This window comes from Odocoileus virginianus, chromosome 21 (assembly GCF_023699985.2).
Source record: "Odocoileus virginianus isolate 20LAN1187 ecotype Illinois chromosome 21, Ovbor_1.2, whole genome shotgun sequence".
In the NCBI taxonomy this organism is placed as follows: Eukaryota; Metazoa; Chordata; class Mammalia; order Artiodactyla; family Cervidae; genus Odocoileus; species Odocoileus virginianus.
In genome coordinates this window covers 41,285,869-41,302,718 of record NC_069694.1, presented here as the reverse complement: position 1 = coordinate 41,302,718, position 16,850 = coordinate 41,285,869, and the positions used below count along the sequence as shown (strand labels likewise).

The following is a 16,850-nucleotide window of genomic DNA, read 5'->3' as shown; positions in this document are numbered from 1 at the left end:
GAGCTTTTCAACTATATTTTAAGATACAAAAAAAGAGCTTGGAGATCAGACTGCCTAGGTTTAAATCCTGGCTTTATTACTTAGTAACTGTAAGACCTTGAATGTTTCATCTGTGCAATGGGGATTTGATGAGATAGAGAATTCAAGGGCCCAGCACATAGTACTTCGAATAATTGTTAACACCTATTATTAAGCGTTTTAAGTATATATTGTTTTTAATATCTTTCATCTTTGGTTATTATTTTCATTTTGCAATCCTTCCACCATGACTTATCTGTAAAGGTGTGTAATAATTAAGAGTGATACAGTAAAACGTAAGCTATCCGGAATGTTGAGAAACCCAAAGAATACATTTGTAGGTATCAAAAAATAAAACAAATGGGATAAATTTATTTCCTACCCTATAACATGTTTCCATGTCTTCTAAACAGGAGTATACCAGTGGTAAACTTTTTCTTAATAAATCACTATTATTATGAATATCAATTATATGTCTATGTTAAAATTTCACAATCTCTTAAAAGCCTACCAACAGGAATATGTCTGTTTGATTCCACCCAAGGATTTTTTAACATTAAGTCCATGAATAGAATTCAGGGACTGTGTGAGATTGAATTTTTAAAATTACGTCTTTATATTCACTAAATCTCCCAAGTGAAAATTAGCATTTCCTTCAATCATGAATGAAAGCAGCAAACAGCTGCACCTACATATGTATCTCCAACAGAAATCATAGATCCTTTGTATCACATTACAACTGCTGCAAACTCTGGAAATTTTATGTTTATTATTATTTCAAAAGTTTGGTCTTTATTAGAGCCTCCACTAGATCTTACTGTGTTAATAATAAAAAACTTGTATTCCCATATCAAAAGTTTTTCTTGGGACTTCCCTGCAGGTCCAATGGTTAAGGCTCTGCTCTCAATACAGGGGGCCCCAGTTTGATCCCTGATCAGGTAGCTGGATCCCACATGCTGTAATTAAGAGTTTGTGTGATGCAACTAAAAATTCTGCATGCCACAATTAAGACCCGGCACACACAAATAAATAAAAGTTTGTTTTACTTTAATATTTTGAGATTCTGTTTCAATTTTTTTTATTTTGTAATGCTATGAATTTTATTTTATACTTTTAAAAGCATAAATGTAAGAAGAGTCCATGGTTTCACCAGACTGCTAAAGTGGTTTGTGACTCAAAAAAGTTAAGAAAGTTGACCTCAAATTTGTCCCAGTCTGCTGTGCTCTGTTAATTTAGAACATTAACATGGTCCGTTGTATTTTCATACCAAAGTTTGTTTAGATTATAGTAGTACAAATTAGCTTCTCTGGGACTTTTCTTCATGGACCTCTTGGATATCATGCATTTCCATTGAGTAGGCAGGAATATTTCCTCCCTTGTACCTTGGCTTCTGAAAGAGCAAAACAAGTAAGAGGGAGAAATAAGTTAAATAAAAGTAGCTTCAGATACACTGAAAGTAGAAATATAAAACATTCTACTCTTCTACTTTCTAAATTAAGAGACAATAAATACTCCATTCAATAATTTACTCTGGCATTAACTGCATGGGTTCAAATTCTACTTCTATTTATCAGCTCTGTGACCTTGGGACAGTAACTTAATCTCTCTGTGCATCAGTCCCTTTATTTGTAAAAGGAGGTTAATAAGCACTGTACCTGGTACATTATAAGCACTGTACCTGGTACATTATAAATGTTCTATATTATTGTTATAGATTTGTTTCACCCTATGGCCAGTTAATGTTTGACCAATTAATAACATTTATATAGCACTGTAGTCCACAGTGCCCGTTCACATGCATTATGACATCTGAAGCACATAATAACCCTGTGAGAAAGGACAGTTATTATTACACCTACTTTAGTGTTGAAGGAACTAAGACAAGTAACCTCAACCAGTATCACACAAATAGGAAGCAACGGAACAAGAACTCAAACCTGGATTTGTTCTCTCACTCTAACTGCCAAATCCTTTGTATCTACCACAGGAGACTGGTTACAATAAAGAACAAAAGAAAGCTTATTCAAGGAAGAGGGAGGGGGCAGAAGTGTCTGAGGGGGCAGAAGTGTCGGCAGGCCATGAGGTAAGCACTATGATGCTCTGGAACTCACTAGGTGGTCCTCTGAGTAATCTGTATCACCTAGGACCGTGTTAGAATTATAGAATCTCAGGCTCCACCCTGGCTTACTAAATCAAAAACAGCATTTTTGAACAAGTCCCTAGTGACTGAAGATACTAGTTTGAAAAGCATGTTCACTAATTGCTCTAGTGATGCTATTATGATCACTTGAATAATATATATTTATCACAGACCTAAGAAGTTTTTATTAGGTAATACTCTAGCTTACTGCTTTCCTTTTTTAAAACTTAAGAATTAAAACTTAAAAATTGAAAACAAATTTTTATATCCATTCTTAAAGACCTTCACACTCTTAAGTGGGACCATTAAGGAGCGTTAGAAAACTTGAAGCAGGTCAGTGTTTACCTTTCAATTCCTTTTAAAAATTAACGTCTTACTACCCTTTGCCTGAGATATGATATACTGGAAGGCAAAACCAACTGTCCTTTGTTTTCACCGGCAGAATAAAACCTTACATTTATCCCCCTGGATATTTCAGCTACTTTCAGTAAGTATTCAGTTTCTCGGACTCCAAACTCTGATTTCTTGAATGAGTTTTTAACTTTCTGGCTCTAGGGACTGAGAGCAACAGGAAGAAAAAGGTATTAGGCCTACTCCCATACCTAAACCTTGGCGATGGTGACCAAAGGCAAGTAAACAGCCCGCCCCAATCCCTATTTTCCATCCTAATAATTCACAGTTGAGCTTAATTTCTAGGCTGCTCTAATTCCGGGGACTGGTCAATGGGCACACTCTTCTCTGCGTTGATCTTCTAGGCCCTGGGTCAGAACAGCACTAACTTTCCGCACGTGGGAGCGCTGATCAGGGGCCTGCCAGGTTCTACTTAAAATAACTGTTCCCATTTTGAGGGGCGACTTCTCCCAGAGGTTAATCAGTCCTGGCCGGCAGGCGAGCCAATGTCGCTCACCTGTTCCACCGGAAACTTCAAACGCAGACTCTATCTAGATTAAAGGTATCCAGTAATTAACGCATAGTACCTCCCACCGCACATTCCTGATTGGGCGCGTGAGAGAGGGATGTGTCGGCTCGCGCTCTTACCAGTCCGGGGAATTCCATTTCCTCTCCCTCCCACCAGCATAAGCATTCAGGGGCGGTGCTTCCCGGTCGACGGCCCGCCCCAGCTCGAGCCTGTGGCCCATCGGCATCTCGCGAGAATTTGTGGATTTGGGGGCGGGCCCCTACCAGGAAGAGTGCACAAAACTGCCCTTAAGTCATTGCAGCGCTACAGCTCCTGTTAACCAGCCTCGAGGTTCTCGCGAGATCCGCCTCCTCAATACCAAGTGAGGAAATTGGGGGATACTTTCGGGAGGGGCGTGGGGCGCGACCGCGCAGCTGCCGCTTTCATTACCTTCCTGCCATGGTCTCCTTCCGGTTCTCGATGCTTCTCTGAGTGTGAGGGTTTCCGCCGGTCGTCTACCCTTCCCCCCAGCCCATGACTCGCCTTCGGCCCCCGCCCTCCAAGTCCAGCTTCCGATCTGTTTAATAAGAAGGTGCTGTTCCGAAAAGGAGAAAGGGGTTGGCACAGATACGCTCGGCCCTTGACGTGGGGAGGAAACCGTCCCCCTTCAGCCTTAGATTCGTCCTGTGCTCGAGACGGCGGCGTTGGCGGACTGATACGCTGCGGTGAAGAGGCAGGAGGAGGGGGGAGGGGCGGAGCGTGGCAGCTGGCAGTAGTTCCGTCAGAGCGGACATCTTGTGGCTGTGTCGTGCGCGTGAGCCCCGTAGGGCCGGGGAGGCACCAGCTGCCGCGCGGGGAGGAGGCCGAGGCCGCAGCGTGAGGGAGGCCCCGGCCCCTCTGTACGCGTGGGTGTGGACGGCTAGGGGAAGGGAAGGGAGGCTGGCCCCCTGGCCGGCCGGGTAAGGGGAAATGCAGGCCTTCGGTGGCTTCAGTGACCAGCCTGTTGGGTGGGGTGGGGTGGGGTGGGAAGGCTAGAGAAGCCGGGGCCTCTTCTGCTTAAGAGGGAGGGGGAATGGGCGCGTCCTCGCGCCTAAGCCGGAGCCTCAGGGGCAGCTCGGGCGCGTGGGGGCTGGCGATGGCTGGGCGGGCGCGCGCGGGAGCGCGCTGGAAGGCGGAGTGTACGGTGGCGTCAGGGGCGACACAGAATAGCTCTAGCTGCGGGGACAGCAGCACACTTCAAGCCTCTTTGCTTCCTTCCCCTCCCCGGCCGCACCTTTGAGCAGAAACCGAAAGGAGCCGGGCATCAGTCCGGAGTCTCCTGTTTCCCCCTCCCCCCTTGCCTTTCTTTGCCCTACTGACGCCGGCATAGCGCCGACTAGGCCCCGGCTCCTCCTCTGCTGCGCCCCGGACCCTGCCCCGCACCCACCCCTTTCTCCTCCGCCTCTTCCTTTCCCACCCGGGTCTCTTCCTTTCTAGAGGCCGGGAAGTCAAACTTGCAGCCACCCCTCCGCTCTTCCCGTCATCCTCGCCCCCTCTTCGGGCCGGAGCACGGCATAGAGGCTGGCGGTGGCTCTGCCACCCCACCCACCCCGGATCGCGACCGTTTTTGAGGGACTTGGATTCGTCAGGGTCTCTGCGGAGCCTGTACGAGTGCTCATTTGCTCCATTTTTGCAAAAGGCGCCTGTGTCTGGCAGAGCCGGTGTGAGACGAAGAGACAATCCTTCCCAGCCGTTGGGATAATCAAAGAGTTTTGGCCGGACCTTCGAGCACACACCGAGATAGTGAGGAGCCAGACGAAAAGCACAGACTATGGCGCTGAAACGGATTAATAAGGTAACACTGGGGCTGAGGGGAATAGGGTCGTGGGAGGAAAGGGAGGCTCAGCCTGGAGGAAAGCCTTGAGTGGAGCAGTATAATATGGAAATATTCCTCCTTGGGTCACTTCCATTGGGGATAGGGAACGCGTATATACTTTATGAAGAATGGGGTTTGAAAAGAACGGAACACTTCTGACAAGTGAGGAGTGTTATCTTGAGTATGTTTCAATGGAATCGGTGCAAATTAGGGATGGAGAGTGATTTCAGGCGTCTCGGTTCTTCTCTAAGAAGTGTTAGTCCCCTCTGGGAGTCAGACTTGGCCAGAGACGTTCCCGCAGATGTCATGGCGTTCCTATTCTCATTGCTTGAAAACTTTGTTGTTATATCAAGGCTCTGTGCTTTCTGGAGGAAGAAACGTGGGAAACGCAGAGGAAAGAAAATCTAAGAAATCGGCAGGTCCCAAACTTGATAAAAGGGGTCAGGGTAGAAGTCTTGGCAGCTGAAGAGTAGTGAGTGAGTCTAATCAGAAAGTGATCGTCAATACTGGGCAGGTTACACAAGCATAAGTTGAGTTGGGAGAAGATGGGCTGACACAGTGTTGCCATTTCCTGTGTTTTGTAGTCGGTGCTTTTCACCCGAAGCTGTTATCAGAGGCACACCGGGAGCTGATGTAAAACCTTTCTGGAAGCTCCGTGTTTCTTTGGTATGGGAAGAGGGGGAGGGTAGAGAGTGAGATGGCAGCACGAGAAGGCTAGTACCTATTTTTGCCTCTGTCTATTTAATAACATTTTCTGGGAAAATTGCTTCGCTATATACAACGAGGTTTGATGCTCAACTGTGGCTACAAGTTGGAGAAAACAGGGTTTTTTGAGGTTCTGGGGGTGAACGGAACCTCCACCTCCGGTGGTTTAGTCTCATTTTCTTGCTCTAACTTCTATCCCGCATTTTAAGATGGCGGCTGCTTTAACTGGTTCAGGCTCTTTCCGGCATCTCTTCTTGTAATATGAAATAATAATTGTTTAATGTTATCTTTTATATCAGACTGTACACTGCTCTAAGACCTCCTACTTAAGACTTAACTATATTCAAACTCTCAGACTGTGTTTCCCTTTTTTGTAACTTGTGTGTGTGTGTGTGTGTGTGATGTTTGGTTCTTGCACAATCGAAGAGGGTGGAGTATTTCCAGCTTATTTGAAAAAAATGCTGTGGAATAAATTCAGCCTTACTAAAACTAGGAGACAGAAGGTTGTGGGTTGCAAACTTTGGTTTTTGTTAGGTTATTTCTTTTAAAAGAGTTTATATGGAAGGAATGGCTAGGACTTGGATTTACTAAAAATAGACCTGATTCTGCTTAATTTTACATTTAATGTGTGACTTTTGGAATATATTTGGCAAACTGCTGTTTTATGAAAGAAAAGTTTAGATCATCAATGTATTGATGTGTTGAAATGGTGAATTTTATTTCAGGCCATCGTCACTGTGGATGTATGTGAAATATAAACTGAAGTTTTTATTTTTGAGACAATGGGAAAGGAGTAGGAGTTAAGACTTAAAGTAAAAAGGATTATCAGACCACTTTCTGTGACCACTTTGAAGGCCAACAACACATTGGAGAAGCATGGTTATATTTTGCAGTATAGTTAATAAAAAGAACATAGCATTCCTTGCAAGTCAACACCTTTTTTCTATGGGAATTCATCCAGGCCACTAAGATGTGGAATGATTTCAGATCCACAGATTTTTATGCACATAGAACAGAATACTTTAAAGGGAAGGTCTCATTGGTTTTTTTTCTTTTACAGGTGATACCCAGCTGCTGTGACACCACTTTAATCATTTAAAAGCTCTAGAGAGGCAATGTAATGGTTAAGGGTGTGAACTTTGGAGCAAAAAAATGCTCAAATTAGAATTTTAAGACTGGGAAAGATTTTGTCTGTGTGCCTCTGTTATGTATGAGCTGTGAATAATTGAGTGTTTAGTATGTACCAGGCACTATTCTAGATCATACTAAGGATGCATCAGTGAGCAAAACGAATAGAGTCCAAGATTTTTTTTTTTTTTTTTTTTGAGGATTAAATCAGTTCAGGTGTGGCTTTGAGCAGACCCCCACCCCCCCACCCCCCCAGCACCTGGTACTCATACTGTTACTGCAACTTTAATATTCACTGTGTTTAATTTTTAAGAGCTTTTATTAAAGAACTTTTCTAGTCTAGTACTCTTCATCAATACCATACTGTCCTTTTATAAATACTTAGAAGGTCTGTGTAATACGGAAACTGGACCTAATACTTTGCAAAACTGGAAAAAAGTGTTTATGTGGGACATTATTGATTCAGTCTATAGAAAAGTTGTGGTTTGGTTTTCAGCTGTTTAGTGTCAGAATCACATGGTCAAACTAAAAAACAACCCAAAAACTCAGATTCAAACAATTTTAGCACGTGGACAGCTCTGATGGGAGATGCTCTTTATTTTTAAATTTTTTCTTTCCTGCAGCTGCCCAGATTCTAAATGTTGATAGATCGGTATCCTTCGTTGATATTTTATTGAAATGCTTATTTGGGGAATATTTTTAATCAGTAGTAGTTCATTTGATTTAAGTTTTTTAATTTCTTTCCTGAAGCTTATGTTACAATTTTGTTTATTTCTTGGACCAAGCAACCTTATCAATCAACTCTTTTGTTTTTCCTCTTGTACTTATTTGGACAAGCTGTGATATTACAAGGGCTGTTAAACAACAAGAATCAAAAAATGGGAACTCCCACGTTAGTTGGTGGTGTTTTGAGAGCCATAGACAATTTGTCTTCTCCCATTAAACAAAATAACCACTGTCCATGTATTTTGAGGAAGTTTAAAGAGAACTTTACATAAAATATAATATGAACCAAACCTGAAAGAATAGTTCATGCTTTGAGTGTTTGCAGGGTGTCAGAACTGTTTGAAGCACTTGTGTTAACTCATTTAATCTCAAGACAGTCCAAGGAAGTAGGTACAATTGTTACCTCCATTTTTGAGATTAGTAAACCTGAGGTACAGAGAGATTTAAAAAATCCACCTAGGGTCATAGCATGGCAAAGTTAAGATTAGAACCTAGGCTATTGGACTCCACAAAGTGTGTACTCTTAACCACTACATTTTCATGTTTCTTTTTAGGGGGTTGGTATTCAAAAAGGTTTCTTTTGCATATATCTTTCTGCTAATAGCTAGGTTTTAGCATCTACTGTGTATTGAACACTGTTTCTAAGCCCTTTATCAGTATCTTCTCATTTTATCCTCACAACCACCATATGAGATGGATGCTCTTAACATTCCCTTTTACACATCAGGAAACGGGCGTGGAGTAAGTTCCTTGTCTTATGCTCAGAATGGCTAGGAAGGGACTGAGATTCAGATGAGTCTGCTTCAAGAATTCAGACTCCTCAGCTCCTTGTGAACCGCTGCTTCGAACAATTTCAATTCCTAAATTTAATTTTGCTTCCTGAAATAACCTCTCCTCTTACTGAACCTTTAGATAATTGGGATTTAACTTTATTCTTAGGTTATAGCTAATTCTTCAGTTTAGATCTGAGCTAAGATAAGTTTTGGAAGTAGAAGTGAATTTCTTCTTTGGTTAGTATCTTCAAGGACTAAGGAAACCACTATGTGCTACTTATTTGAGTAAGGTTAACTGAGACTTGCTTTGGTTTCATCTTGATCCTCTACAAGGTTAATTCTGGTAGTTATACAAATGGGAAGTTGAATACTCTTGCTTTAGCTCTGGGGAAGGGCATCATTGGTTATGTCTATCATATTGTATGTTAACTGGTGGGTTCAGGTGTCCTTTGATACCTCAATTCTTGAGGGTTTTCCAAAGCATTTCACTATAATCTCTTTATTAAAGAAGACAGACACCAAGTTCCTAGAACTGATATTAAGTGTTAATCAAATCCTAAATTAGGTTTTGCATTCTATTACACACTATGTGAATTTTGACCTGGGTTACATTTATGTATTAGAATGTTAAAAACAGTTTTTAAAGAGTGTAAGTACATGAGGTCTTACCAGACTTCAGACTTACTAAATCATTTCCCTGGGATCAGGCATAATTTTGAAATGTCCCCTAGGTGATTCTGAAGCCTCCTCTGGTTAAGAACCTCAGACATGGGGTGGGGGTGGGGTGGTGTGTCTTCGGTCATGTCTGAGGCTTTGTGACGCCATGGACTATAGCCCACCAGGCGGCTCTGTTGGTGGGATTTTCCAGGCAAGAATACTGGAGTGGATTGCCATTTCCTTCTCCAGAGGATCTTCCGGACCCAAGGATCCGGACCCATGGCTCTGGTGTCTCCTGCATTGTCAGGCAGATTCTTTACCACTGCACCACCTGGGAAGCCCTAAGACATAAGGAATAGTCATTTAATCTTACTGAGGTCTTAATGTTTGGCCCAGTAGCCTAGTCCCAGGGGACAAAATACAGGGAAACCTGTTATTACCCGTGGTACTCTCTGTTTTGAGTGAGGGAAGCAAGCGTATAAATGCATAAATTGATATTTGTCACCCTGTATAACTTTTCAAAGTTACTATAAATCAATAAACATTTAAGATAAGGGGAATTGTTATTTAAATGTCTGATTTACCCATGATTAAAGATAGATTTGTCTAGCTTTGTCTTAGATTTGTTTTAGATTTGTCTAAATATCTTTCTCCACTATATTTTGTTATTGTTAGTGTCTTTTTTTATTTATAACTACCGTACTATTTTATTACTACTATTTTATTTCACTGTAAATTTTGTACTCTTGATTTAGTTTTGCTATCCAGTCGTATAGTGTAACTAAGAATGGATGTGTTTAGTGAGTTTATTATTTGCCAGTCTAATGTTAGATGAGGTTTGGTCTCAAGATGGTACCCTTGGTCCTGTCATGTGGGGAGGGTAAAAGTTCAAAGAAGTATCTTATACTTGCTCAAACATCTGATTTTTATCTCCAACAATACTTTAAACATAATGTATCATTTAGAGACCTCCAACCAGCTTTGTTAAAATTTGTTGTTTTTAACCTTTAGATCTCCTTGTGTTTTACCCCTCCTTGGTTACTTGTTCATGCAATACTTCACATTAATTCTAGTCTTGTTATAATTTCATGGCTAATATATAACTGAATGTTTTCAACTAGTGGACTGCTGTTAATTTTGTCTTCCCTATCTTTAAAATGCCTTATTTGCTTTTGTAGTTCAAAGCTTAGAAACTAGATATGGTTCTGTGTCTTAACCCCCATTTAGAGATAATGCTTACAAAAGAATAACTTTGAGTAATCTTAAGTGAGTTACTTTAATGGTGATTTAAAGAAAGAAAATTATAGTATTATTCACTCAAGCCATTCTTTGTACTTTTGCCTGAATGAATAAGCATACTTGTCTCATAATTATAACTAAACAGGAAGTTAATTTCTTGTCAGTGATGTAATAAGACATGGTATGCAGCACTTATCTCTTAATCCTTAAAGTAAAAGAAACTCTACAGAATTTCTCAAAAGAAGTTAAAATCCCAAACTAAACTGACTCTTGAAAAGGGCCACTCCTTCCATATATGAAATTGTTCAGACCCGAAAATTTTTTTGCCAAACTTCCTTCTTTTGAAATCACTTCCAGTAGCCATGCATTTCTGAGATATTTGTTGTTTTTTTTTCCTTACTGTTTGTTTCTATGTGTGGTATTTAAATTTGACAACATTGAAGTTTAAAATTTTTTTGTTTGCTTCATAGCAGACTTGACGTTTATAAGAATTAGAGCAATTATTGTCTTACTAGTTGGGCTATTAATACTGCATGTTGACCTTTATCATTGGTCTGAGGATATACCCTTATATTTGCTAGATTGTAAAGGCTCTGAGGGTGATCCTTATCTCAAAATTTCTTAAGGCACTTATTGTCTTTGCTTTCTACATCATGCCCTCATCTTACCCATCTCCTAGAGTAGTATTTTATGTTGGTCAGTATAGGTTTAAGAGGCAAGGTCTGTCTGTATTGTGTGAATTCCCATGGTCATGCAAATCTTTAAGTCAAGCGAAAGTTTTGAAAGAAATTGGCTCTGAAATAAAGTACAAGAAGGAGCTTATACAAAGGGAATGAACTTTTTAAGTTTTCTCCAAATTGATGATACAAAATGTGTTTATAATACTTTAGTCATTATGACTGATGCAAAATGGATGTCAGAGATTGGAATAACATGATTGTGGAATGTGGTAATTACATTTAATATCATAATTAATTATTGTACTTGACCTTACCACAGTAGTCATCTGAGTTAAGTTTTGCAAAGTCCTTGAGAGAATGATGGAACTAGACAAACTAGAAAAGGTTATTTAGGAAGTTACACCTCAATAGCAGAATTGATTAAATAGGAACTTTGTTTTTGTAAATGTTGGCTTTGGTTATGTTGCTCTAATGAGTAAGTAGTGTCATTAAAAGAATGTTACTGGAGGTTTTGAATCTTACTAGTAACTCATCTACCCATATGTCTGCTCTATAATTTTAATTAGTTCTTGTTTTTTTCAATTGATAAGCTAGAGAAACAAAAAGCAAATATTTAGCATTATGTTTAGACTTCTGCTCTTAGCCAGTATCTCTCAGCCTTCTCATGTTTTACCTCTAATAGTCAATTGTCAAAGATACTGTGTCCCATGATGATAGAAGCAAAGATCTTCCTCAAAATAAATTGTAGCCTTTTGAGTCCCACATGAAGAATGGTCAGACTCATTACTGTTTAATCACATACCTCCAGATGAAAACCCTCACTAACTTAAGCTATACCTGTTGGTTCGCTTTTAGAGAAAATTCATTTACTTATTTTTCTATGGGTCTATTTAGGCTTTTAAGGGAAAGAAGCATATTTTCCCAGTGGGAGAAGGCCTGGATTCTCACACTACCAGGGGTTCAGGTCTCAGGAGAAGCAATTCAGAGGAAAATAATCCTCAAAGGAGATTTCCCCACAAGAGCACATCATGGCGAAGAAGTGTCTAACTTTTTCTTTTTTCTTAATGGACAATACAGTTTTCAGCATTGTGCCCTAGTTATATTAGGGGCTTCCCAGGTGGCATAGTGGTAAAGAATCTGCCTGCCAATGCATGAGATGTCAGTTCAACTCCTGGGTCGGGAAGATCCCCTGGAGTAGGAGACGGCAACCTACTCCAGTTTTCTTGCCTGGAAAATTCCACAGACAGGAGCCTGACAAGCTGCAGTCTGTGGGATCGCAAAGAGTCAGAAGCAACTGAGTACACACACATAAGCACACATAGTTAATATGTTGTTGATCTATCTTAGTGTCCTTTCAAGGTGGGTGGAGCCTTTAGCTAGTGTTTGCCAAACTCCCCTGACACCTATTTTCTGTTTCAGTGGTCTTGATAGTTGGTAAAGAACCCACCTGAGTAATGCTTTTCTCTATGGTTGGGAAGTATGGTCAGAGTACAAAGACTTTGTTGGTTCTGTATATGAGCTGTTCTTTCTGATTCTTGCCACTGTTCCTCTTAAACTACTAAGTGAAGAGCTGACAATTGAAGTTGTTCATATAATTTTAAAAATTGTTTTTGTCTCTAAAGCCTGTGAAACCTTTAGGTTCTAAAGTCATTTTATAAGGTGAACACCAAGGACAAAATAGCTTTTGAAAATTCTTTGAATAGATGTTACATTGGAAACTGATCTCAAATCTAATAAATACAGTTCTTGCAGTGCCACAAATGTTTTCTTACTTGACTTTAAAGTCCACATAACTTGAAAAATGGGTAACCTAGGCTCACACTGAGTACAGTGAGATACAAACCAACGGTGAATAAGAAGAAATAAGGAGTAGAAACAAGAAAACACCAGTTTTCTGTGTCTCGTTTAATTTGTGGCATTTATTCCTTGAGTAAAATGAAGAGTTGGGTTGGTGGGATTGAAATTTTTGTCTCCAGTTTGCCAGATACCGTATCAAAGTCGTTAACTTAAATACATCTTTGGTGCAAGGACACTGAGAAAGTAGTCTTAAATGTATCTCTGGATCTATTTTTTAGGTTGTCCAGTAGATACACTAGTTTGCTCTCCAACCAGTCCTGAAGTTCAACATATCTTACATTTGATTCAGTCTTTCCTTTCCCCTCTTAAGGGGGTACTAATATAAAATGGATAGAAGACCTATTTCCATAACATTGTAAAGTGATCAGTGTGTTAAGATAATTTTCATCCCTGGTGACTAAAGTTTATGTTCTGATGTAGTTATCTATCCATCTATCCTTTGTAGCAGGAATTCCTACAATATGGTGGGTGAGGATGGTCTTTGATATCCCGTAAGTTAAGTAAAAGTTTTGTGTAGGCATCTGTACTGGGGCTAGAGGGTCGGCAGTTCATCAGATTATTAGAATTCCTAGTCTTTGTCACAAATAATGCCATATACATGGCTAGGAGTGTGTGAAAATGTGAAGAAACAACAGAAACCAAATTTAGGATGGTCAAATTTAGGATAGTCTTGTTAACTTGTCAGGGAAAGGGAAGGGTATGTGGGGAGTACATGAAAGATCTGCAACACTTAAAATCTGAAAGAGGTATGGTAAAAGGATCTAGAAAGTTATTTCTAGTGTACTATTGCTAGTACATCAAAAAATCCAAATTTCATTTGTCTTCCTTAAAAAGCGGTCAGTGGAATTGCCTATGGAATAGTCTGCTATAGTAATCAAAACTCAAAAGATCTAGCCCTGATTAACTTTTCTAGCCATATCTGCTACTCTTAACCTGTACCCATTGTGTGTCTGGTATACCAAACTACAAGCGAGTTTTTTAACAACCTGTTTCCTTTCACTCCCCTGGATTTTAGTTTCTCTATCTTGACTGCTTATCCCAACTCAAATGTCACTGGTTTAAACTTAGGCAAGGTTAGTGATAACCATTTCAAAATTCACAAAGCAGTTGAATGCCTTTTAAGTATTCAGGTTGTTTGAAATGTAATTTTTTATTTTTTTATAGTATGTCTACTTTCTGTTAGTCTACTGGGGAAGGCATTCATGGTCTATTTTGTTATTTTCAGATGTAACATGCTTGACACCAAAAAGGCAATCTCCATATAAATGAATAAATGCTTTGGTGAAATGTGCTAATATTACGCTTTATATTTTAGAAATAGATTTCACTTAATCTTCAGCTTCTGTCACTGAAAGTTTAGCTCTTTACTAGATAAGACACATGATTTCTTCCTGGTTCTCTAGTTTGGTTTTTGAACTTTGCTTCGTTTATGTTTCTTACACATGTTACAGCCAGATTAAAGCAGTGCATTGTATTTTCATTGGATAAATGTGTATAATAGTAATAGGGCCCAGGTAGCACTCTGCTTAAGATGGTTCTATTTTTTTGTCCCCCTACTTCTTGAATTGGTTAGGAGAAAACTGGAGTAGTTAACAATCAAAGCAGTAACTGTAGGAATTAGAGCAAGCTACAGCCTTAGGAACTGAGATTGCGTATCTGGATGCCAAGTTAGTTTTTTTTTTTTTTTTTTAATCTCTGCTGCCCATTGTGGCCTCTCTTTTAGGATTCATCATGTAATTTCAGGGCTTGTGCCTGCCAGTAGCTCTGGGTCGCATCCGTACAGCTCATGATTATAGAGAAAGAAGGAAATGACCTTTCCAGTTTTTAGCTTCAATTTGAAAAATCTCTGGTAGGAATAGAGGGACAGACTGATAGGATCAGGTTCTAGCTTGTGTTATTTCCAACTCTGAGCTAATCACTGAAGCTGAAGCTAAGAAATTCTGATTATCCTTTCTGAGTAGTTGGTTAATGGTAACTAACAATCACCCAACACTACAATCATACGTTTAGAGTAAGAGAAAAACATTTCCAGAAAGTAAGGGAAGGTGGTATGAGCATTTGACAAAATGCTGCATAGAAGAGCATCTGAGATGACTTCTTACGCTTTTCTCATTTTTTTTTCACTGCTCAGATATTTTTATGTCTTACTTGCTTATGCTGTGGACATCATAATGTCATGAGAATTATTTGGTATCTTTGAAGTAAGTCCTTGTATTTGTGTAAAAGATATTTTGATCCTTAAGTTAGGATGTTGACTTTAAAGTAGATTTTGCTACATAAGTTAATTTGCCAAATAATAGATCTTTGAGTATTAAGAGATGTCTTAGTTATGGAGAACTTGGAAAATAAGGCATTTACAAATTATCTGAGGGGACGAAGAACCTGAAATTATGGGAGTGAAGAGCTGAAATTCAGTGCTAACTTTTCCTGAAATTGTTCATTCACTCTAAAGGAGTGAATACTAATATATAAAGGCTTGGTGATTCAAAGATGTCCCTGTGCAGGAAAACTGTTTCAAAATATCTTCTTAGGCTTTTTTCATAAAATTTGCAACTTTTAATAGGATGTAGATCTATTCCAGGTCAACTGTAGATTGCTGAACTTTATTATGAAGTGGTTTCAGCATCACTTCAGTAATGTGTTAAAGTACATGATTTGGGATAGATCTGTGTAAGAAACTAATGTTAGCAATATTTGAGTTCAAATGCTTACGAGACTTTTTAGATAGAACTGCATGAAATTGCAGTTTCTGTGGTTCAGAAAAGGTCAAGTATTAACAATTCCGTACGATTCAACCTGGGCTCCCCAGGTGGCACTAGTAGTAAAGAATCCGCCTGCCAGTGCGCGAGGCATAAGATCACACATAAGGTGTAATCCTCTGGGTCGAGAAGACCCCCTGGAGAAGGAGATGGCGACTCACTCCAGTACTCTTTGCTGGAGAATCCTTGTGGACAGTGGAGCCCCCAGGCCACAGTTCATGGGGTCACAAAGAGTCAGACACGACTGAAGTGACTTAGCACACATGCACGCAGTCTGGTAAAATGGTTTCTTTAAAACCCCATCCACAAATAGTCCCTGAATTGCTGACCTTTTATTACTAATGTATATTGTAGCATCATGAGCCAGACAGTTGCTAGATGATTGTTATAGACAACTAAGCATAAAATTTCATCACGCAGGCAAAAGGTTTAAATGAGCTAAGGCTATAATAACGTAGCCTATTTATACAGCAGCTTTATTTTGTTTAATAAATGACTTGAGCACCTTTCCAAGAAATGTTGCCTTCAAGATGGGTAATTTGCTTGCTGAGTTCCTAATATATTAAATACCAGATAGTGTGCTAGAGTACTTTATCTCATTCATCCCTTCAAAACTTCTGTAAAACAGGCATTTCTATTTTAGGGTGAGGAAATAACGCTAGGATGTAATGGGTCTAAATTGGATTAAAAGTGAGACCCCACTATGATCATGTTGAGGGAGGAACATATTCATTGTCCTTATTTCACGTTGCTGTGTTTGAGCATTTGAGTTGTATGCTCAACTTTGTATTTGGTTTTAGTAGCATTTTTGTGTTAATCTATTGTTGTGTAGGAAAGTGGTGAGGGTGGTTCAGAATAGGTACATTTTTAACCTTAAAATAGACTTTTTTGGACTCTTACGTTCTTTAAGAGGAAATCAGACTGCATTTATCTTTTTTTTTTCATTGAACCAGTTAAACAAAAGAACTTGTTAAAGAAGTTTGAGACATGGAAAAAAATTCTCTTCGTATCAAACTATACTCGATTGTTAACTACAGTGCCTTATGGGAGTTACAGCAAATGCTTCATGGGAGTTAATCTGGCCTATGACAGTCATCTGGATAGTTCATTAGTTCAAGTTGCCAGCATTATTTATTTTTCTCAAAAAAACTATGATTCAGTTCTAAGCTAAAGGGGTGTGTGTGCATGTACGCGGTTGTGTCCGACTCTGCAACCCGCTGACTGTATGGCACACTGTATAGGGGTGTGTGTGTGTGCGTCTACGTGGTTGTGTCCGACTCTGCGGCCCGCTGACTGTATAGCCCACTAGGCTCCTCTTTGCATGCTTGCTTTCACTTGTGTTGTGGGGTTTTTCGTTTTGTTTTGTCTTGTTTTAGCTATTTGCTTAACTCTAGGATAAGAGCTTCTGTAGTTCC

At 39.7% G+C, this 16,850-nt stretch overlaps 2 protein-coding genes across 7 annotated transcripts in view; one reads left to right on the top strand and one right to left on the bottom strand.

The window, feature by feature from the left end:
- Positions 1-1,044: 1,044 nt before the first annotated feature.
- LOC110142644 (uncharacterized) lies at positions 1,045-4,423 on the bottom strand. Its single transcript, XM_020901928.2, has 3 exons — positions 4,330-4,423; positions 3,507-4,111; positions 1,045-1,408 (listed from the first exon to the last, which is right to left on the bottom strand). The coding sequence occupies exons 1-3, from the start codon at positions 4,421-4,423 to the stop codon at positions 1,316-1,318; spliced, it is 792 nt and encodes a 263-aa protein (XP_020757587.2). The 3' UTR covers positions 1,045-1,315.
- UBE2D3 (ubiquitin conjugating enzyme E2 D3) overlaps positions 3,270-16,850 on the top strand; it is a 27,425-nt gene continuing 13,844 nt past the window's right edge. For 2 of the 6 annotated variants that reach the window (XM_020901941.2, XM_070452217.1), the window contains exons 1-2: positions 3,866-3,955; positions 4,735-4,890. In XM_020901941.2, coding sequence (XP_020757600.1) covers positions 4,867-4,890 — 24 coding nt within the window. In that variant the 5' untranslated portion in view covers positions 3,866-3,955; positions 4,735-4,866. The other 4 variants (XM_070452218.1, XM_070452221.1, XM_070452220.1 and 1 more) reach the window with 4 other exon arrangements.